The 24390-nt window shown below is 40.1% G+C and overlaps 1 protein-coding gene across 5 annotated transcripts in view; it reads left to right on the top strand.

The window, feature by feature from the left end:
• Positions 1-24390, top strand: part of Unc13c (unc-13 homolog C) — a 496297-nt gene that overhangs the window by 429708 nt on the left and 42199 nt on the right. For all 5 annotated transcript variants that reach the window (XM_029543555.1, XM_021206602.2, XM_029543556.1 and 2 more), the window contains 5 exons: positions 1664-1752; positions 6943-7092; positions 13195-13318; positions 16311-16367; positions 21460-21540. In XM_029543555.1, coding sequence (XP_029399415.1) covers positions 1664-1752; positions 6943-7092; positions 13195-13318; positions 16311-16367; positions 21460-21540 — 501 coding nt within the window. The remainder of the gene's footprint in view (positions 1-1663; positions 1753-6942; positions 7093-13194; positions 13319-16310; positions 16368-21459; positions 21541-24390) is intronic.

The raw sequence follows: 24390 nt of genomic DNA, 5'->3' as shown, positions 1-24390 counted from the left end.
AGAGGGAGAGGAGAGGAGAGGGAGACAGAGACTATGGGAAAGAATGTAAATGCTTATCTACTAAAAATCTTTTTTTGTAAGACTTTTTAAAAAACGTACATCAAACATATCTTCTGTATTCACACCTCTCACACATGTGCATGTTCAGACACCCACACATGCACACACATACACATGCACACATACATACATGCACACACGCACACACACACACACACACCATTCTTGCTAACCATTTCTTACTTTAAAAGAACACCCTTGGAGTACTGCGGATCATCTTGTTCCGGGGAATATTCTTGTATTCTCCAGGACCACTTCTTTGGAAAGATCCTCGGAGCTTCCATTACTCGCAGATCTCACACTCATTTCACATACTTCCTAAGTCTTTGGCTTATATGTCATGAATTTATTTGTTTCCCTTCAAGAAGTTGGCTCCATCCCAACCTCTTTTCATTAGAGGACCAATTTGTCAAAGAACTACACACACTAATGAGAAGAAATATAATTTCTGAAGGCTCGAAGGAAGGAAGATTGACATTTCAATTTCAGAGACTGTGCCACACTATCCTTTACATGAATGTATCTCTGCTTGACGGTATACGTGTGTTAGAAGGTCTTGTTTTATTTAAAATTCAACTATACTTTTAATTTGTAAAACACATCCAATGGGATAAACCTCTCAAGATGGTGAATTCCATGTTGACCTTTTACTGTCATCACCACAAAAAATGAATTCTAAAAAAAAAAAAAAAAAAAAAAAACCTAAGTAAAGTGCACATCTTTGAACCTTACCCTGGGTTGCACAGAGTACCCAGAGAGACAAATCAGGCCAGTATTCTCCGAAGATACCCAAGGGTGTAGGGCATCTGCATGTCCCACTACCTAAAATTCTGCAGTTGGAAAACGTACTCAAACACCTTCCAGGAAGAACCTTGGGCTTGGTAGCCATCGTCCTGAAGTCTAGAATGCAAAGTCCTCCAAATCTGAAGGTGTTGTCAGTGTTCTCTTTCGAACTGTCTCAGATTTCAGGGGTTAAATCATGATTGTGAAGTGAGCAAACTCTAGGCAAAGACTTCAAAATCAGAAAAACTCTGAAATCTGAAAGACTTCTCGTCCCTGGCGTTTTAAATTTGAGATACTCAGTCTGTTCTCAAAAGTTAATTTTTTTATTGAGTGTTATTTTAACATACCTATTTATTTATGGTTATATTAGACACTGAAATATATTTTGAATCAAAGTATATTTTCAAGTAGTGTATATAATTATATAGTGTATATAATTAGTGTGTTGGGTTTTGCAAATCATGAAATTATCATGTTCTGGGGAGTGCCATGCTTTCCATCCCATCACTGAAGACAAGAAAAGCTTTGCCCTCTCGCTCCTACCTCATTCAGCATGTTATGTGAATCGATCAGCATTCTCTCCTATGAGAATCCTTAATGGCTTCCTCCGTTTCCTGAGCCTTTGCATTGTAAAGACAAGAGAGAGAGAGAGAGAGAGAGAGAGAGAGAGAGAGAGAGAGAGAGAGAGAGAGAATGAGAATGAGAATATGTTGTTATTGTTGTAGAGTTGCTGTATTGTAAGTGCAGCACTTCTCAGAGGAACAGACAGGAGCTTCCTTCTTAAAACCCCCAAGTGATGTTGTTTATGGTCTCTCTGCAGCTAGACCCTGAAGCTAGCACTATTCTGAAAGAACTTCAAATCAAACTCAACGGGGTTCTGGATGCACTCAGCATCACTTATGGGGAAAGGTAAGCGGCCTAATTAGCTTGTGTGACTGTACCGGGTTTCGTTTGTAATGATCACTGTCTTTGCTTCAAGATCTGGTCTAAGCACCATCGCCTCTGAAAAGCCTTCCGTGGCTCCAGGATCCAAGAGTGATGTCTTGCTGAAAGATGTCTGTACAACCTTCACTTGGGTGGTACTCGCAACACCTGTCTCTAGGCTTTGACGTTCACCTCTCTCTCTCTTCTCTAAAGGCAGAAATCTTAGCTCATAACCACTTGCAATGCCAGTGTGGACTGGAGAGCAGAGGGTTCTGGAGAGAATAGAGAGAGGGAGGAAGAAGCAAAACCTACATAAGAAGCATCCATGCTTAAAGTGCGTAAGAAGCACGGTGCCTGCATTTCAGAAGGGATACCCAGCTCTGTACCAGATCACATCAGCACAACTTAGGGTTCATGACCCCCAACTACCTCAGCTGTGATATGTTTCTAAAGAACAAGTGACCCGATACGAACTTTACTCTGTCCCAGTATGAGAGTGCAATCATTTCACTACCAATGATTAAAACAGGTGTAAATTAAATATATCTTTGAAGAGGTTCGTTACTTCAATAAATGTTTGATTATCCATTTAAATTTTGTGCTCGGTTTCCCAGTGTGGCTATAAAATTATCTTTATGGCAAAAGCTACCTGCTGAACACTTCTCATCTCCTATTTGGCTCTAAAAAGATAAATGATGTGTAAACATTTAATGATAACTAAGGCCATACTTTATGAGAAAGACCAAAGGGATTCTGGGAGCACTGTGCTTTCTCAGCAGAATGAAGCACAGGAGCACCCCAGACTTAGAGTCCTCTTGGCTGTCAGAGGTGTGGTCTCAGTTCCTCTAAGCTGGGGAGTGTAGCCTTGCTGGGGCCTAACTTCACAGGTCAGACACAGAGCACTCTGTATGGAGCTTAGGACACTGTCCTCCCTAGGACACTTGTCCTCCCTCTGCTCTGCATTGAGCTTAGTCTTTTACCCCTGTGCCTCTGTGCCGTGTTGCTAGGACCTTCATGAGCCTGCTGGCTCAGCCCAACTGTTAATCAGCAAGATAGAGGCTCGCTCTACCTTGGGTTTGAATGGCAGGAGTTGTTTCAGAGATGTGGGGTTCGATTGCCCTGGCATGAGGTGATGTAATGGGGCTTCGGTTCAGCCCTACTGGGCTGGCCTCCATTCTAGTTGTGAATTAATGTGTTAACCAAAATAAGATGTTAGAGAACAAAGGGGGCTGCCTTCAGTTACAAAAGGCAGCAAGAAATTATTTAGTGATTTTTAGGGGAAGGAAAACACAGTCTAATACAGTAAGACCTGCTCATAACTTTTTGGGAAGTAAAATAGCTAAACAGAGCAGAAACACTGTCTAACTCCTCTTGATGAGAAAAATTTGAATTTGTATTTTGTTTAAGAGAAAGAAAGACTGAATATATTAGCAAGATTTATCATCCCAATGATGCTCCAAAGACTAAATTATATATTCAGATTTGGAAAAAAAATGAGACAAACTTTGGTTATGAAGGGAAGATTGGTGCTATCAGGGCTGTAGAAGTGCATTATTTTAACAGGGTTAAGTCTGAGGACGGTTTTATTAGAGTTTACAAAGAAACCCCCCAGGGAAGGCAAGCAGTAAATCTTAGCAGCTACCTGGAGGAGGAGGAGGAGGAGGAGGAGGAGGAGGAGGAGGAGGAGGAGGAGGAGGAGGAGGAGGAGCGGAAGTCAGCCATGTGATAAGAAGGGGGCTTTAGAGGAAGCATGAGGAAGCCCAAAACATCAAAGCCGAGACAGAAGGAAGGAAGGGGAAGGCTGTGCTCTCTCTGTAACTCAGAAAGTAGACATGAACCTGAAGCTGCACTGCTGCAGCCCCGCAAGTGGTGGTGCTGGGAAAATGCTGGGAAGGAAACCAAACAGGCAATTACTCTGCCTGTGTCCTTAGCATGGCTTAGGATGAGTCCTTCTTCCTCCGGGCTGGTCTCACCTCCCTGGAGAGCAGTCCTTTGCACCAAGTCTTTGGGATGTTAGACCTTTACCTAGGCTGGGGATTTTTCCTTCTGGCCAGAAGGAAATCTTTTTTTCCTCCGAGGGTCCTCATTGCTGCTGGAGTAGGTGTAAATAATTCAAGGCAGTCTCCTAGGAACTCTTGGAGGGTAGGGGGGATTGTTTGGTTCCTTAGGTGCCCAAGAAGGCTTCTGTCATTAGTTACTGGTTCTACTTTTAGTTGAGCTTGTCAATTATGTCTTTTTCAAACAAAAATGAGTAGAAGAAAAGACTGATGCAGACACAGAATATCGTATATTTTATTCTACATACCCAAAATTCATAGCTGCCCAGTACGCAGTCATTCATTATTTTTAAAATATCACAATAAATTGAGTTCAGCTAAGGTCATTTGTGTTCTTGAAATAAATAGGCCACCCATCATGCTTGCCTTGTAAGAAGAATAATTATTCTATGCTGTTGCTATGATACGTCACACACAGGTGGGTGTGAAGCCCCCAGCGAGCAGCAGGACCATGTCAGAGTCAATCTGGAGAACTGTAGGAGCCTGCTCCTCTCGGGCACTGTGGTGGAAGCTGTACAAATCAGGGGAGAACTCACTCCAAAAGCCAACTGCATCTCATGGCGTTAAAACGGGTAGTCCGTTCTCAGTATCCTCAGCTGTCAGGTTGGACTTTCGAGGATGCCAGGATGATGTCAAACCAGTCTGAAGCCTTTCACAGGCTCCCGACGTGCTTCCAGATCGCCTGCCTCCTCCACAGACCAAAGTGATTTCATGTCAGTGATGAATGCAAGATGGTCTAAAAGGTTCAAATCTTGTGCCCCTTAAATTTCTGCTTGCACACACATTGTTCACTTACTCTGGTTCAGTCCCTTTCTTTACTGGAACCATTGTTCCCAAAGCTGGCTGGATTAGGTGTAAATATTCAAGGCTGTATCTTAGGAACTCTTGGGGGGGGTGAGTAGGGGGTTGTTTGGTTTCTTGGGTGCCCAAGAAGGTTTCTGTCATTAGTTACTGGTTCTATGTTGAGTTGAGGTAGCCAGTAATGTCTTTTTCAAACAAAAATCAATAGAAGAAGAGAATACCCGGTTAGTGAATTCACTAAGAATGGAGACAGAGGGTTTTCAGGTAAACTGTGCTTTGGTTTACTCTAGACCCATGCAAAAGGAGAATGCCTTTGTCCATCTATACCATGAACACTTCCTTCAGATGCTCCATCTCACATCCCTGCTGCTGATTAAGTTCACAGTCTCCATCTACCCAGGAGCCTGCTTCTTACACACTGGAAACAGAGATTCAGTGTGCATTGTTCAATCCATCCCTTACCTCAGTGTGCAAGCTTGAGAATCTGGGCAAGAAAAGGAAATTACTTTAGAGGCGGTTACAGCTGGAGGGATCACTGATGCCACTGTGGTCAGTCAATCATGTACACATTTCCAACATTGCTTGTATTCTATCATGATCTCAAATATCTGCGACTATTCACATATTAAATGTTTTATATATGTTTACTGCAAATACACACACACACACACACACACACACACACACACACACACACACACACACCGCAAAGATCCATGCCCGGTCTACTTCTTCTACCCTTCCTGTAGACAGGGAAGGCCAACAGCAGATCTAGCCACATCAAAGCCAATTGGTGAGGGTTTAGAATCAATTAAGGTGAGAGACTGGAAGAGGTTATTTCAATGTAATATAAACAGTTACTAAAGGAGCCACACCCATAGAGATCATGAACCAAATAAGATGTCAAATATGGAATGGTGTCATAAATAGGAGGGGGAGGGGGAGAGGGAGAGGGAGAAAGAAGGAGAGAGGGAGAGAGGGAGAGAGGGAGAGAGAGATGACATATTTAGAATTACAGATCAAGGGTTTATAAACCCACTATTATAAAGCCAGGAAAAGGAAAGTTACCCAAGTTTTCTAATTTTAAATCTACTGAGTGCTTGCTGGCTTTGAAAAAAACTTTTTAAAAAATGAAATATTTCACAGCAGACTAACTAAAATATTTTCCATGAGGTGAAAGGTCTCATGTGTTATGGGAACAACATATGCCCATTTTGTTCATTTGTGTGTTCTGAACATGTGCTTGGAGCATAGTATGCATTTATTAAATATTTGTAAATGTGTGCACATGGAAAAACCCACATGTATACTCCATATAATTCAGACAACAATCAATATACAGCAAAACTTCAAACCTATGTACAAAATCCAAGGGATTTTGATGTGTTTGTAACCTCTCTGATAACATGACCTGTGTTGTCACTGTGCAGGGCGAGAAGAACAGGATTGGCTTGATAACAATGCTGAGGTCAAGCCCCACCCCCTCTTTATTACCACTCAGAAACTCAACCATCTCCCACACCTTCTTTCTCCTAAGTGGTTTTTCTGCACCTAGGTGCACCTATGTTCTAATTATCCCCATTGTTTGAAGCATCTTAGTAATGAACGTCAAGCATCCACTATTTTAAACTCCCCCCTTGCCACTCTCAGGTGGAGACCACAGCATCAGTGGTAGAGAGTAAATAGAAACAGCATTCTTCTAGGCTGTTTAAATCCTTAGCGGTGAGACAGGAGGCAAGAGGAAGGAGGTACATTCAACCTGCCCTCGCTTTTTAATAGCTTTATTATGATGCCATTGATTGTAAAACTTATATACATTCAAGACATACAACTTGATAATTCCAGCTATGTATCATTATGGAGCCATCACCACTTTCTAGCTTCTTCACATATCTGTCACTTCTTCACGATTTCAGAGTAGTAATGGTCAGTCAATTGGAAAGGAGTTGCTGGAAAGACTGGAGGAAGCAAAGAGCATGTGGAGTTATAGAAAATGGGGAAGAAGTCAGGTCCCAATGCCCAGTGTCTCTCTAGAGCTGTCACTTCTCCAAAGGTACTCAGAGGATCAGCAGCTGTCACCGCCACAGATGGTAGCTGAATGCACAGCCATAGTGGTTGCAGTGACCCACCTGAAGAGCATCCATGTTGTCTGCTTTGCATACAGAGGTTAAAGTATGTGTTCAATGCAGCTAAGCCCTCAAAACAAACGGGGAGGGGACACAGTTCCATTTAAAACGGTTCAGTCTACAGGAAGTAGACTTCAGACCCAGGCAACCTATCGGCTTCTCCTCCAGAGTTCTATGTTCTTTATTTTCAGTTTCCAACTTATAATTGAAGAGTGTATAAAGCAGATGGGTGCTGAGCTAAACCAAATGCGAGCCAACGGGAACAGTGCAGCGAATAAGAACAGTGCGGCGATGGATGCGGAGATTGTGCTGAGGCCGCTCATGGACTTCTTGGATAAGACGTGAGTTTCTGCCCCACCTTAACCTTTCCTTATTGCTCAGGGTTCCTGATGGTGACTGATAATTCTTTTGGGGAGACTTTGGTTTTTTCTGCACAAGGTGACTTTGAAAGAATGTCTGGGGAGATGGCTCAATAAATAAAATTTGTCAAACAAGCATGAGGACCAGGGTTTGAGCTCCAGCATCCATGTAAAATAGCCAAAAGAGGTGGCTTGAGGGTTCAGAGGGCATACTGCTCCCACAGAGGACCAGAGTTTGGTTCCTAGCCCTCACACTGGAAAATTCATAACTGGCTGTAACTCTAGCTCTGGAATCCTCTTCTGGTTTCTGTAAGAACTTGCACTCACACGAATATACCCATACATAGGCAACTGCAGAAACATATAATTAAAAATAAAATAAATCTTAAAAAAAAAAAAAAAAGACAGCAGCAGCGAGGCATAATGGTACATACTTTTGATCCAAGTGCTGAGGGTACAGAGACAGGTGGATCCCTGGGTCTCACCCACCAGTCAGTCTAGCGTACTCGATGAGTTCAAGCCAGTGAGAGATGGTCTCAGATTCTGAGGAATGACATCCTAAGATTGTCACCTGGTCTTCTCATGCACTCATACATGTGCGTACACACACACACACACACACACACACACACACACACATACACACACACACACAAAACATAGAAAACAGAGCAGCACACTTTTAATAGGATTTGTATAAGCAAGGAGAATGATAAGAAACTAGTGTTGGTGGCTCTCGGGGAGCTGCTGTTCCAAAGCAGAACCATTCCAAAGTTCCTGCTCCTCAGATATAGCACATTGTTTTCCATTCTTTGGGCACAAAGGCCAAATTGAATCCAGAATATCTGATTTCTCTTCAGAAACCCACAGGAGGAGAAAATAGCACATGTGTGAATGCAATGAGTTCAGCAAAGCCAGCCATAATTGGTGCCCACCTGTGTCCGACCCAGCTCCAATCACTGGAAAAGATTAGAGAAAGCCCAAACCCCTGGTGCCTTTGAGATTGTAGTCTGCCCAGGGGGTGAGTTGGCATGGAGTGTTTTGAACACCAACCACAACCAAAAAAAAAAAAGCTCTGCAATTTGTTGGTTGTTGTGTGTGTGTGTGTGTTTCCTTCCTGCCTCTATGCTCAAAGGTTCTGATTTAATAAGTTGGCCGTAGACTCAAGGCAACAATATTTTCAAATACATTCACAGGCCTGAATCGTTTAACAAATAGCTACATGATGTTATAAAGAGGCACACCAGTTGAACATCCCTAAATCAAAATTCTTAAATCTGAAATATTCTAGAATCTGAGCCACAGTTTCGAGGTCTCCAGGATGGAGAGGTAGTTCTATGGTATAGGCTTTTCTAGCAGATGCTAGGCCCTGGGTTTGTGTAAATGAATTATTCTTAATATAAATGTAAACAATGAATTAATCCTGCAGCTGTATGTCTTTACCTTATGTTAGTCCCCAATAACTCCACAGAGAAACCAAGATTCATTTAAAACTGCACCCCAATAGCTGAACAATTAAATGATCTATATTTACTTTCTATGCTAATCTGGCTGCCTCCCAGACCACCCCATGATATTTACATATTATTATTGATCTGTCTCTTTGGGCTTCAGGTGTGTTTCCATGATCTCTCTCCGGACCCCTTGCTTATGGTTGCAAACCCTCCATCCTCCTAACTGCTTTGAGTCTCCCTCCCTCTCTCCCCTTCCTCCTTCCTCTGGTTGGCAGACGCCCCGCCCTATTCTCTATTCTGCTCAGCCATTGGGTGATCAGCATTTATTGCAAGGTACAGAATAAGTAGTAAGAGCTGTTTACATGAACTTGAGACAAGATTTTTGGTATAAGCATTACAATGCCCTGCCCAGACTGAAACAAGATTGAAACACAGTGTACAAAAACATTATGCCTACAGGTTTATGCCCCAGCACCGGGGGGAGAGGGAATGAGAATTTTAAGGGCATTTCAGATTCCAATAATTTTTTGCCTTATCAATATAAATATTTCAAAGCCCATAAATTCAAAAATCAGAGAGCGTTGTGCTTACAGACATTACAGATGAGATATGAGCTGTATACTCAGAATCAGATCTGGTACTGGACAGGAAAAATAAATAACTTTGAAAGCATGTGAAAGATCCATAGTAATTTATGTACATGTGGTAGTTTATATACATTATCTCACATATTGTTGTTGTGGCAAATTAACAAGGGGATAAGAATTAAAAAGAGAGATCAAACCAAGCAAAATGCCACAGGAAGAGCCTCTTCGACACATTCATGGCGTCTACATCGACTCTGTTGCCCCTTGCTTAGAACCAGACTGCAGATGTAAGGCTGACATTCTGGGTGCTTTACTTTCAGTAAGTCTCACTATCCTCTGTGGGTAAAAATGTGGTGGAGGATAGACAGATGGGCAGCGCAGTGTGCAGAAGGTAGGTAGGCAGGAGGATGGGTGGGAAAGAAGAAAACAAAAAAATGGAGGTGATAAAGAAAGGGGGAAAGGGGTATCTCCTCATATCTTCAGTTTCTTACAGCAGAATTTCATTACATTATCCACTAAATGTCCTATGGGAATTTATCTTGCTATACAGCTCTTCTCTGTCAATACAGAGTGCAATCTCTACAAACGCTAGCATTTGGTTGCTGAATACAGTGGTTCTAGACACAAGAACTGGATGATCCTGATTCGTCATGTGGGGAATTCCTTTTCAGAATGCCAATGGTTTGAGTCATCATTTTTCACTAATAAGGCCTCTGCCCTTTACATAGTCTATAACCAAAATTACAGAGAAAATGGAACATCTAGGTAATTTTGATAATACCAGTAGCTACCAGTGTAATTTTTGGATCTATATTACCAATTATAAAATATAAGAATGGACAAAGTGAGTTCACTCTTATTTTTAATACATTTAGATAAGTTTATATCCTTTCATGAATATTCTGTGTTTATGAGTATTTGTATGTATATGTATGTACCTTATGCTTGCAAAGCCCACGGAAGCTCGAAGGCAGCAACAGATTTCCTGGAACTGAACTTATAGACAGTTGTCATAGACCTGCTGCGTGGGTGATGGAAATCAAACCTGGGTCCTATAGAAGAGCCATCAGTTCACTAACCACTGAGCTGCCTTCTGGCCCCTATTTTAAATGCTTCATAGTCCACTTGTAATTATACTGTATTATATCATCTATGCGGTATTCCTTATCATTTTTAGCAAAATGAGATTGTGTAAAAAGTTAGAAAGAGTTACAACCTTTCAAACCATGTGGAAGTTAACAATATTTACGTCAGAGATAGTTGCATGAGATATAAAAAGTTGAAGACACTCTCTGAGCTCAATTAGATTGTGTAATTTTAAAGCCACTAGCTAGAGGATGTGATGGGTAGTTTTATGTCAGCTTGACAGAAGTTAAAGTCATCTGTGAGGAGGGAACCTCAATTAAGAAAAGTTCCCCAAAAGGTTGGGCTCTGGACAAGCCTGTAAAGTGTTTGCTTAGTTAGTGACTGATGGACAGGATTAGCCCATTGTGAGTGCTGCCATCCTTGGGATGTGGTCCTGGGTTCTATAAGAAGGTATGCTGAGCAAACCATGGGTACCAAGCCAGTAAGCAGCACCCCTCCGTGACTCCTGCATCAGCTCCTGCCTCCAGGTTCCTGTCCTATTTGAGTTTTTGTCCTGACTTTCTTTCATGAGGAATTGTGGCGTGGAAGTATAAACCAAATAAGGCCTTTCCTCCCCAAGTTGTTTTGGTCATGGGGTTTCATCACACAGTAGTGACAGTAACTAAGATAGAGGAGATATTTCAAAGTAAAGCACTGGTTCTACTCTCAAGGCGTTGATAATTTTGGAAAAGAAAAAAAGAAAGGTACATAAATATACATAATAAGGGACAGAATGGCGGTCATGTCCGAGAGTGAGAATTCCATTTGAGCTGGGTATTTTAAAGGTGGATAGGATCTAAATGAATACTGATGAGGATCAGACACACACAGGGGGGTAGAAAAACTTGACTGGGGAACTTTTCTTGAAAAATAAGATCAACTATAAAATGATAAATCCCCATTGCTGATTGTACATGTGGCGTTTGAAAACCATCTACTTAATTGGTTCTACATCCAGCCAGTCTAGATAGTTCAGAATGCAAAATCTGTTTTATGACTCTGGCTACATTAAGAAAGCAGTTATTGGATTCCTCCTTTGGTTTCTATTATTTAAAGCAAACAGTAGGGGCCCGAAAAACTTCAAGGTCATTTTGAGAAAATCCCTGTAGAAATCACATTATATTAGACTATGCCTCTGCAAATAAAACATTTCTTAACATTGTACTTTCTCCCTGAGATCCAGGCACTACCTAAAATGATCCATACGCTCTCAACCAGCAGAAACCAACAAAGAGCTACAAGCAAGCCACTGGTTTTATTCACTTTTCCTTGGTTCCAATCTAACCAGGACAAGTTAGCATGCCCAGTTTGTGAGCTAACTACACAAAATAGCATCTGTTCTTCAGCTTAGACCCTTTGAGGCTAAAAATTCTAAATCTGCAGCAAAATGGGCTCCAGCTGTACTCCGAATGTCTCTGAAGCTGTGCAGTAGCCTTTGTGCTGAGTTTCTCACTGTCTGGACCCCCATCTCTGACTGGCTGAGATGTTGCCCTTAACATCAGCCTTCCAACTCACCCACAGGGGCTTCTCTGCAAGTCCATTGGGTTTCTATATAAAATAGAGTTAGGAGGAATAATTCTATGGGAATGCATGTCTTAGTAATCTCCCTGTTAGTATCAATCTTTATTAGTTAAATATCATTTATTCTTCACTATCCATGTCTTTTAATGTAGAAAAATGCTCAGTTGTACCTAGAATAACCCACCACCAGTGTTATTATTTCTGAGTCCCAATGCACTATGGAAGTCAGGGGATTACCATAAAATATATGTACTACACCGTCCCTCATTATATTACGGTCAAACCACTGCTGCTATTATTATCATTGAGCCCAGAATCATATTATAGATATTTGCATTGCCATCGCCATCTTCTCTGGGCCTTCATATATAAGGACATTCATGATGGATAGCACCTGATGCTGAAAGATGCACTTGACTTAGGAAAACCAGCCTGACTGGGTCTCACTCACTAGCTTCCCTCTTTGGACACATCTCTAAATATCTCTGAGTCTGTATTTGATTTTTTTAATGAGCATAATTAGATGAGAAATACATGCAGAAGTGCCTTGTAAAGACAAGTGTGTATAGCATTAAACAAACCCTAGAAAATGTTATTCCTTATCTCAAATGAGGAAAGCTTGAAAGACACAACTTACCTGTTTGTGTTAGCAAATTCTCAATTCTGGATGAATAGAAGGACATCTGTGTCACACTGTCATATTGGTCCATGGCCCAGGAATGACAGTAGTAAACCTTGGTGAGGATGCAGGAAAAGGAGCCCTTACTTACACATTGATGGTGGGAGCACATATTATCCAGCTACTCTAAATCAGTGTAGAAAGTATATGTGTGTATATGTATATGTATACGTATACATATATGTATATGTACATAAAGTAGAGTTGCATATGATCCAGCTATACCACTTCTGGGAACACATCTGAAAGACTCCTAGTCAGCACTCCAGAGGGACATGTTCATATGCATGTTTTGGTAACACCATCCACGGCAGCCAAGTTATAGGATCAGCCCAGGTATCTAGCAACATGTGAATGGAGGGAAAAAATGTGGTGCGCATATGGAAACACACACTATGGTTGGGATTTTTTTCACAATGGTGTTTTATTTACCAGTTAAAGGCAACCTTTTGCTCATGGAAAAGTAGATGCAACTATTTTCCTCTGATTTCATTTTCTACCAAATGAACTGAATAATGTACATATGGCTAAATATATTTATATTATATATAATTATATATGTATAGAATATATATATATATGAGATGTAGTATTTGAACATTGTAAGGGGCCTGTTGAAAGATTCCTGTGTCAGTGGTGAGTGTCAATATCTGATCACCTTTGTAACCTGGTATATGAATGAGACTTGAGAGTAAATGTACATTTAATTTTGTTTCAGATTAAGTCTTTCAGCAAAAATTTGTGAGAAAACGGTCCTGAAGCGAGTTCTGAAGGAGCTCTGGAAATTAGTACTTAACAAGATAGAGAAACAGATTGTTCTCCCTCCACTGACAGACCAAACAGTACGTACCTACAGTGTGGCACCCTCACACGCGCAACAGCCTTTTTGATCATCTTCTATTCAAATGAGTAGTTTTGCTATAGACGAACATGAATTAATAATCCATTTGGGGAAATTTGTTCTTGGCGTAAAAATGTTTAACAATGGTTGATTAGAGAATATTAAATAGATTAAAATCCATTTTTAAAAAATGAAAGCAACTATCTAAGTTCATATTTAATTGTCATTCGAAACTTCATCTCTTAAAAAAAAACCCTAAGTCTGGAGATGTCGCTCAGTAGGTAGGGCACTTGTCAAGTATGCAAAGAGTCCTGGGCTCCATCCTCAGCACCACATGAATCCCGGTGCAGTGCGGGGACATCGGTAATTCTAGTTCTGTGGAGGCAGAGATAGGAGTATCAGAAGTTCAGGGTCATCCTTGGCTACATAGAGAGTTCAAGAAAGATGGGGGGGGGGAAGAAGGAAGGGAGGGAGGGACGGAGGGCAGGGCTTTACTTCAATTTGTAAAGTTATCTAATGACATATTTTCAATTTCTACTTCATTTAACATATACAAAATGCTTATTATACATAATATTGTATATAATTTAATGTTACTATGAATCCACAGAGAACAGGCTGAGGTTCAAATATAGCCAGTATTCTTCTTAGACGTTACCGCTTAAGAATGAAGGCCTGTGCAGTGCAGTCATATTGAGTTCTTTTCACCGTTCCTTTCACCTTTCCTCTGTTGCCTCCCTGCTTGGAGGTTAAGAGAGGAGATGGCTCTCTGTGGATTTGAAGGACTTGATTGTATCACACGCAGGAAAATAAAAGAGAAGCCAGAAAGATCAGTCGGCAGCGGAGTTGCACAATGATCAAGTGGTCACGCGGTGCACGCTTTTCACTTCACACATGCTGAACCAAGCAATAAGAAAATCAACTAACCTAGCATTTGGGATAATTGATTTTTTTTTGTATGTGACTGAGGGAGATAAATGGATGTAAATAATAAATAATTATAAAGTATGCTAATATACATATCAATACCACTAATCATGCATGTTTGGTCCTTGTGCATGTCCAATAGAAGTATATGTGCAGAAGATATTTTCTTATAAGGTGGGCCAAGACGTCAGATAAAGGTGTTTTTGTTCACTTTACTCTAGAGGAAGAATGTATGATTTCTACATCTGTGGACAGCCTACATTTGTGGACAGCCAAATCACATACAAGTATTCAAACACAAAGAAGTCTAACAACAACTAGTATATTTAATAATGCTACAATGCAAGTTAGCGTTCATGGACTTGATCAGCAGGGGAGTGATAACAGTGGACTGGAAATAGATATTTCCCCTGAGCAGAAACATGGGCATGGAAGATGCTCTCAGTATGGCTACTGCACAGAGCTGTTTCAAAGAGAACCAAATATTGGGGCTCTTCCACATAGAAGGCTGCACCCAGAAGGGGGTCAAGGCACGGCAGGCTATCCTTTGCTTGGAGAAGTACCTGGAGAAGTACCTCACACATACAGCCTTAGCCCACAACTGGCCTGGGATGTGTGTTGTTTATTTTGTATTTTATTCATCCCCAGGGTAGTCATCACTTACACCTCAGCCTGTCTATGTGATTTTTTAAACTAACATTTAAAAAACATTTGTTTATTTATTTATTTACTTACTTACTTGTTTGTTTGTTTATTCATTTATTTATTCATTTACATCCATGTGTTGGGTAGGGGTGTACCTATGTACCCACCAACAGTGTACTATGGCATCCTTGTGGAGGGCAGAAGACACTTTGTGGGAATCGGTTCTTGCCTTCATTACGTGGGTTCATGGAGATCAAACTTGGGTGACCAGGCCATGATGACAGCTGCCTTAGATGCTGAACCATCTCACTAGCCCACAGTTAATTTTTAATGATTCTCTTTGGTGAAAATTTGCTTGGGCTTATGTCATATTTTCTACTGTTACTTTCTGTATTAGGTCCAGTACACTGTGCAGTTTGAAGACTATTGGGTTTCCAGAATGTACATGTACTATTACATCAGAAGCAACTTGTGTGTGTGTGTGTGTGTGTGTGTGTGTGTGTGTGTGTGTGTGTGTGTGTGTGTGATTCCATTCTCTAGACAAGGTCTTTCCGGGGAAAATATATGATGATGTCAAGGCTCCCTGAGGTCAAACCAATTCTATTATCCATGGCCAAATAGCATTGAAGTTTCAAATTAGTATGTCCTAGACACTACTGTATCTGGTACTAAAAGTAAACAGAATAGCAAAAAAATTATAGCAACAGAAAAAAAATAGAGTAATGTTTCCTGTTTATAATGACCATGCCCTCTATGATATGAAGAGAAAAGAAAGGATAGTTGAGACTAGCCCATTCCCTCTCTGTGACTTTATCCCCAAATGCTAGTGAATTTGGCCAAACTTGGTAGCTTTCCAGTCACATGGTGACGGACCTGCCCCTGCTATCTCATTTAGGTGTGTTCTGCATGGCTTATCCAGTAACCTTCAGAGGAGGTGGTGGTTTGTTAGCTTGTTAGTTTGCTTGCTTGCTTTTATCCAGGATTCTGATGTTCTAGGGGAATCTCCTATGGCAAGAGGACTTGGGAAAGCCACACCATTTCAGGAAGAACATCCCTACCTCTTCATCCTTATATCTTAAGATTTTACATGTATTTATTTTGGGGAGTAGAATAGAATGAAGGGATCGCCTCTGTAGAAAATAATGTTTGGCCCATATGCTTCACTAAACTGATTAGCCACACTGCATCTGGTTCCACAACCCAGACTTTGCACTCCCAGAAGTGGGACAGTGATGCTGACTGGCATGCTGCCAGTCTTGCCTGAAAATCTCTGTTCCATCTTTAGAATAGATTCATTATGCACATCTGACAGAAAACCCAAAATATCATAATGGAAATAAAGACTCTACTTTGACCTTGACCTCTACTGCTGAAGATTGACTGACCCAGTCCTCCTTTTCTTTTTCACTCTGTGTTTTCAGGGACCTCAGATGATCTTCATTGCTGCTAAAGATCTTGGACAATTATCCAAACTGAAGGTAAGAAGCTTAAGGAGACTGGTTAAGTGAATGGTCTAGCTATGGACCTGCAGATGCAGCCCTCCTGCTAGGACTAGCACGTCGCACACCAGGATGAAAACAATGCTCTTCTATGACCATACATTCCCTTTAAGAGTTTCTAACTTGGAGGGCTGGAGAGATGGCTCTGTAGGTAATAGGAGGAGATGCTCTTGCAGAGGATCTGTATTCAATTCCCAGCACCCTAGGAGTGACTCACAATCATCTGTAACACCAGTTCCAGGGGATCTGATGCCCTCTGCTGGCCCTTATGTGCTCTGCACACATTAGTACACAGGCATACATAAAGGAAAACACTCATAAAGTAAAACTAGATAATTTGTTTTCAAAAATTCTAACTTTGAAGCAAGTAATATGACCTATTTGTTTCACTACATTGAACATGCTTTGAATAAAGGCAAAATGAATACTACATTCAGTTGTTGAAACCTGAAAGGTCTTGAAGTCAAGAAATACAAAAAAGGAAAATTTAAATTCACCAGAAAGAACATTAAACTCAAACATGTTCACCTCTCTATTACAAGTGAAAATATATTTACAAAATAATGTTGCTCTTCATTATTGCTTGGGATTCCCAAGCCTTTGAATGAGGTATAGAATACAAACTTCTTTGGTTAAAATATATGTTGCTTCTATTCTGTCCCAACCTACTAAAGGATGTGATGCAGGCGTGGAAGGTGGGTTTCATTTTTTCTCAACTCTGTTGCATGAGCTAGACACTTAGCTTTCCAATTTATAAGGTAATGTTTTTACGTTATAGAGAAATTTAGTACTTGATTCTTAGAGTTACTGTGAGCATCGTGCCACTTTCCACATTGCCTCAGAGGTATCATGTTTTATATCACAACACCAAGAAAAGATAATCAGCTTGCATGACTATTTACTTGGACAAGACATGTGATTAAAATATCAATATCCTAATGCTATCATCTACAGTACATCTTTAAAAAAAATAACTTCAAAGCACACACTGCTCTCCCAGAGGTACTGAGTTCAATTCCTAGTACCCACATGGTGGCTCACAACTATCTGTAATGGGATCTGATGCTCTCTTTTGGTGTGTCTGAAGCCAGCTATAATGTATTCATATGTATAAAAAAATAAATAAATCTTTTTAAAAGAAAGCATAACCATCACCTAAAATTGCTTCCCACAAGTACTTGGGCTGAGGATAGTTAAGATGGAATATGGAAAGTAGATGTCAACACTGCTGTTGGTTGGAATCTTGACTCTTTGACTCTTTTTTATTTACCACACTGGGATTTCAGAACCCTACCATAAAAAAACAGATTGATAAGGGGCTAAAGTTTCTCATATAAAATAATAAAAATGAAACAGTTTAAATCTCATTATGAAAAAAAAATGTGTGCCCTAATAGTGTATCCAACTTCAATGTATTTTGGATACACTCTCTTACCCAAGTTTCTGTTTTCCAAGTAGGATGTTGTATTGGCTCTGTTGGTTTCAAGTGGCAGGAAGAACAGCTAGTGTAAGTAGAGAATGAAGTTGTTACCTGAGCTCAGAGGGACCAGGTTGACTCTGATTTCCATGGCTGTTTGAGTAAAGATTCTAACCATGTCTTAAGACCCTGTACCTCACCATCTCTCAACGCTGCACTTCCCCTGTTTGATGGATCACCTAAGCATTCCCTCAAAGGATGTTAGAAACTCAGATCTTAGAAAAAGAAAAAGAAAAAGAAAAAGAAAAAGAAAAAGAAAAAGAAAAAGAAAAAAACAGAACAAAATCAACAACATAAAGAAGAAGCTCCTTCCCTGGAAGGACCAGCCTCAGCTTGGAGAAGGGTTCCGAGGAAGGGGTGTCTGGGAACAGTGAAACAAAGGACTTAAAATCAAGTCATGGGTTCAAGCTGGTGCTTTTTCTGGAGCTCGCCAGAGAGTTTGCTCTAAGTTTTCTGCTCGAGACAGTTCTCTAAGCAGTTCATTTGCTATTCTAAAAATATTCTCTGGATAGCTCAACTCTTGTAGATCATAAGCCCAATCTTTTATTTTACATATCAATCCAGTCATTTGCTCCTGGTTCCCTTTTGATTGTCTTATAAATTTGCATAGGACCCAAGACCCAGCCACTTAATTCTTATATTTTCTTTTAACATTGCAAAAGAATTCAGAGATCCATCTTCCTCTGTTAAACACAGCCCCAAAACTAGCTGGATGGGACATCATACTGAAATTATCATTTCTACCACACCTGGGCCTAACCTTGCTCTGTCCCAGGCTGACCATGAACTCAGGAATCTGTCTGCCTTTGAAAACATAAACAAAAAACTTAGCTGGGTAGGATTTCCTGCCACTACCACTCCAAACATTTCTCTTTTTTTTTTCTTTCTTTTTTTAAGATTTATTTATTTATTATATATAAGTACTCTGTAGCTGTTTTCAGACACTCCAGAAGAGGGCATCAGATCTTGTTACAGATGGTTATGAACCACCATGTGGTTGCTGGGATTTGAACTCTGGACCTTCGGAAGAGCAGTCGGGTGCTCTTACCCACTGAGCCATCTCACCAGCCCTCCAAACATTTCTTTATCTCCTTCCTTAGTATCATCCTGACAAGGTGGCTCACAGCACAGCTGCTTTTTGTTCCTTTAGATTCGGGAAGCCACATATATAATTCATACTGTATCCTTATGTTTTGAGAAATTACATATTTTTGAACCCTGTTTTTAGAGTCCTTTCCAGAGCCTTAAGGACCATCCTTAAGGTCCCAGCATTTACCTTTTTGCTGAGACATTAGCCATGCCTTTGTTGTTTCTGATTATCATGGAGTCCTTGACATTAACAGGAAGGACAGTCTTTGAAGGAGGAATGTAAAATATGTAGGTTATTAAACAAACAAGCCTTACACCCACAGTGGCCATGGACACTCATGGAGGCCCATGCCTGCTGGCCCTGTCCCAGGGGCAGGAATCATGTCATTCTGTCCCAACCAAGGCCATGCCTGACCTGGCACTTCCCAACTCTATGTCAAGAATCCCAGTCAAGTCTATTGATGCATGGATTTATCATTGACTCTGAGGGAATATTGCTTTAGCCTAAGAAATAGCATAGGTCAGTTGGCTTAACTCACATACTGACCCTTATCTATGTTGTTTAAAATGCAGATTGGATCCCCCAGAAGGGCTATGTGCCTTCCAGGTGGGAAGAAGGGGGGATGCATAGAAAAGACAACAGGCTGGTGCCCTTTGTAGGCACCCAGTGGTTTGTGTTTTGGACGAATAGACTTAATGATCTAAGGAAAACTGATTACATGAACATCGAAGTAATGCAGAGGATTATAGCATAACAATGAGAGGAACTGGTCCCATGTCATACTACTCTTGTGTTGTTATTGGATCTTTGTATAAATCCTCTAAAATCTTATACAAAACAACGGAACTGCAGATAACAGGAAGCATTCCACACATAGCAAAGCTAATCACTTTCATGTAATTAGGGTATTGTTTTCTTTTTTAAAAAATTAAGCCTCTTTTATTTTTAAGCTGTTAGTTTAAATATAGATCCTACTGGAATGACATTAGTGGAAAAATTGTACTGATGGATAATTTCAGAATTCATATATTTTGAGAGATAGATGGATATAGATAGGTAATTATCTCCTTAAAAAAAGAACCCAGAATCAGGAAAAAACAGGAAATAATTGTTTTTCTATATTTAGTGATTTTCTGTATTAGTTCTCCAGTTCAATTTTTCTTGATTTTAGCTCTTTTACTCTGCTTTATATGATTGAAAATTAAACTACTAGGTATTTACTAGACAATCTGACATATGCTTTTGTTACTTCACACTCAGAGAGACTTTATAATATATATGTATTGTGTAAGGTTGCTGTTGCTATTTAATAGGATCACATTTATTTGACAGAAAAATAAAATTAAATGTCCTTCAATCTTTTTAGACTATTGACCCAATGTCAAAATCACTTAGTAATATACACCTGAAATTATAAGTTAATTACAAACCTTTTACTTTGACAGCCAGAGACACCATTATTTGAATAAGTTATTGCCGGCAACAATTACAGCTTTGTAAAAAACAGCATACATAACTTATTAATATCTATTTTAAAATATTATTAAGAGCAAGCACTGATAAGTATGCTGAGCTTTGCTAAATAGAATAGCATAGCCCTGCAAGATAGTATCAATGTGTAGCATCAGGACTCTTTAATAAGTTTTTCTTTTAGAAAATTTTTGATGTGTTATTTTCTCTATCTTTCTACTATCCTTTTCATAAATAACCTTTGAATGATGGCTTGAGACATATCACAGTGAACAATTAGGAAAATCTAGTTATTAAATCATCATTTAACGGTTATTAAAGTGTTAGAATGACTACAAAAGATTGAAAAGCCCCACAACTGATTTGATTTATTCTTTGAGGCTCTTCCTGGGAAGGGACAAACATCAGGAGGATCTGGGAAAGCATATCAACTGGAACACTATCCCTAAAGCACACGGTGATAATTAGGAAGCTGAACTTGCCCCCCTTAATCTCCTTGATACCCTAAACTCTTCAGAGGGACAGAGCACAAATCAAGGAATTAAAGTGAAAAGCCTTTGGGACACAGTTTTTAGGATGTATTATCTTTTTACTTAACTTGGAATGTTACTTTAACTTAAATTTGGAATGCAAATAATGATATGCCTCTGCCAGACTTTCATTTTTAATCAGGCAGCTTAACTCTCCTTTGACAAAGGAGGACATTTATCAAAGTATGTGACAAAAATGACCAAATTTATTTTTACATGTAAGAGCATCATGTGCATACAATACCTGCAGAGGCCAGAGGAGGCCACCAGATCCCCTGAAACTGGGGTTAGAGGGTTGTGCACTGTCATTTAAGTGTTAGAAACAGCAGCGAGGTCCTCTGTAAGAGCAGTGAGTGCTCTTAACTGCTGAGCCACCTCTCCAACCCCTAAAAAAAAAAAAAAAAAAAAAAATTAATGAAAAATGGAAACCATACAGATTCTGTTTGAGGGTAGCTAAATAAATGCATCTGTCATTTTCTGAGCAATTTGTGACCTATCTTCCAGGAGCACATGATTCGAGAAGATGCCAAGGGTCTGACACCAAGACAGTGTGCAATAGTGGAGGTGGTCTTGGCCACTATAAAGGTAGGTGATAGTGTTCCTGGTTATTCACTGGGGGCACCTCCATCTCTCCACAGTGAAGTCCCTACTGTGCAACTGTCCCAGCTGTGATCAGGAGATGCATTCCAGGTATCTACTAACTCCAGCTCATTCATCTACCTTACTCCATCCACACCAGACTATTTTCTACTTCTTGCTCTGAATCTCTCCAGAAGATATGAATGAAACTTACATCATCACATATGTTCTCTGAGAAAGACATATACATACCTCCCTCCCTCCCTCCCTGCTGATTCAGTTGAACAGATGGTTCAGGAGGATTTTAAGTTAACATAATTTGTATTTAAGATACAAATTATGCTTATGAAAATAATTTTTAAAACACCAACCTCCTACTCTCTTATTAATACAATAAAATTTCATTTTGAATTCCACTGAAAACCCAGAAGTTTTATATTCCAAGCATTAATCTCACATAGCAAAGGACTGACAAGAAGTAGCAAAACTTAAATGTGTATGAATCTCAATGTGACTTATAAGTGCTTTCTTTCCAAATAACTCTGTGTGTGTGTATATGTGTGTGTATATGTGTTTGTGTGTGCATGAGAGTTGTATTAAAGGGCTGGAAAGGGTAAATTATATCTACTGATTCCACTCCTCATTGAAAGAGACATCAATCATCTTGCATACCTATGTAATGAAGATCTGCTGGCTACTTTAACTCCCCCACCTCATTGTTCTGAGTCCCATGCCACCTCCACCTTACCTAGTATCATAAAATGGTATGGAGAGGTGACAATAACAACAAATACAGAAAAAATATCAAAACTAATTTTTTTCTGAAAGTTTTCAAAATTTTGAGCAAGGATTGCTTGATATGTAGAGTTATGAGGATACTCTTGGCGATGTAGGAGAAATTAGTGCTAGAAAGGAGGAGACAATCTAGAACACATTCTGAAAGAAAAATAAAACTTTAGGATTTGAGTTCAACCCCTCATGGATTTTATGAGAACAATCAATCCATGCTTTGGGGTGAAAAGAATGAAATGTGTCCTATAGAAATGCCGAATGTCAATCAGTATATTGATCAACCTGACTCTTGTCTCCATCTTAATCATCCTCTAATTATTCTGTCTGGGATCATATGCCCACCCCCTGCAGGTCGAATTATCCCCCAAACTGTAGGACAACCTCCATCCTCAAATGAATCCCTCCTAGGTGTGTCTCAATGCCTCAGATACTCTAGCATCTATGACTGGTGTAAATGTAGAATTTAGACTCAGCCACGTGGCACTTCTGGGTTCTTTGGGAACACAACTCCTACCTGTTGCCCACCAGTCCGTTAGTTCTTCCTAAATCCTCACTCTCCAGGACTGGATTCTAACTCTGATATTTCAGAGCCTATGGCACCCAGTTCCTCACATCCCTAAATTCTGTCATGCAATTCCAACAGAAATTGCCTTGTTAAGCCCCGTGTGCCTGCTAGGTACATTCTCCTGACCCCAGTGGTCTACCTATCTGCCTAAGTTTTTACCTGGATCCCATCATTAGCTTTCCCAAGCTGTACCTCCAAGGACTAACACTTCCATGACTATCTGGAGCCCAATCAGCGAACTCTACAATACAACTGAGCCTTGGAAGAAAGATGTTCTTAAAGCAAAGCAGCAGCAAGTACCGCCCATCTGACTCCCAAAGACTGATGAAGGGATAACCCCTCATTCTTTGTTAGGTCAATTAAGTCCAGGAGGCTGAGGATGGAAAAGGAATGTTGAGGAGATTGCTGAGGAGTTTGTAGAAGACAGGCAGAACTACTGGTGGCATGTGTCAAACCTTTCTCATGTACGCACTACCTCATCAGATTCTCCTGAATACCTTGCACGTTAGACTGAACAAATTCCTATTTCCTTTTTTCCCCAGACCTAGGCAACACTGTTATTTGTATTCAAGATGTAGCCAGATAACTGAGCATGAGTTTTGAATGACAGTACAAGCCTCTGAAATTCCATGCTATACTCTGCTCCATTATCCAATTTCAGTGACTTCTCAGCATCATTTACTTTATCACTGCACATTATTCAGACTTTACATAGTCTGAACATTATTTAAAATTCAGCTGCTTATAGGCAGAATAAAATAACCCACCTTAGTCTGCCACATTGAGATCCAAAAGTCATTACCTAAGAGTTCACTGTACCTAGAAAGGATGGTGAGTAAGAAGTAAGTAGAGACCAAGGGTCTTTGAATTAGGAACATAAATAACAACAACCAAGAAACAGAAGTACTTGGTCAGAGTCCGGCGGAATGCAGAAAGAATAGCAAATGAGTCCTCTCTAGTTGTCTGTGATAACACTTTCACAGGGAGGGATGCCCAAGGAGTTAGAGACAGAAGAGATAGGAAAGTGTGAGAGAAGACATTTCTCAGGTCTAAGAGAAAAGAGGGGAGTGCTGAGAGAGAATGTATGCATCCTGGAATCCTCATACAGTCTGGATGAAGAATAGACCACAGTTGGTCAAGTATCATAAAGAAAGAAGAGATGCTAGATTGAGGCCAGAATGCCCAGATTTAAACACTAGGGTCGAGCATCCCAATTTCAGTTTGTCAGGAAAGGGGACACTCACTGCTGGGATCAGTAAATCTGATCTGACGCATACAAGAAGAATCAAGATGTGTAGAAAATATTTTTAGAGTATCTATCAAGTAGTGTCTTTAAAAGACCTCTACAGATTAAAGGGAGGCAATGCTCATTTCTTAGTCTGCATAATGAGTTATCAATTTGAGTTTGGCAAATGTATGTTACAGTTTAAAGAAAAAAAAAAAAACTGTGAAGATGGGAATTTGCAGCCAAAATAGTACATGGAACCAAAAGGAAAACC

The sequence above is a fragment of the Mus pahari genome, chromosome 10 (genome assembly GCF_900095145.1).
Source record: "Mus pahari chromosome 10, PAHARI_EIJ_v1.1, whole genome shotgun sequence".
NCBI classification, from domain to species: Eukaryota; Metazoa; Chordata; class Mammalia; order Rodentia; family Muridae; genus Mus; species Mus pahari.
Note: the sequence above shows the minus strand (reverse complement) of the source record. Positions and strands in the feature narration are given on the sequence as shown.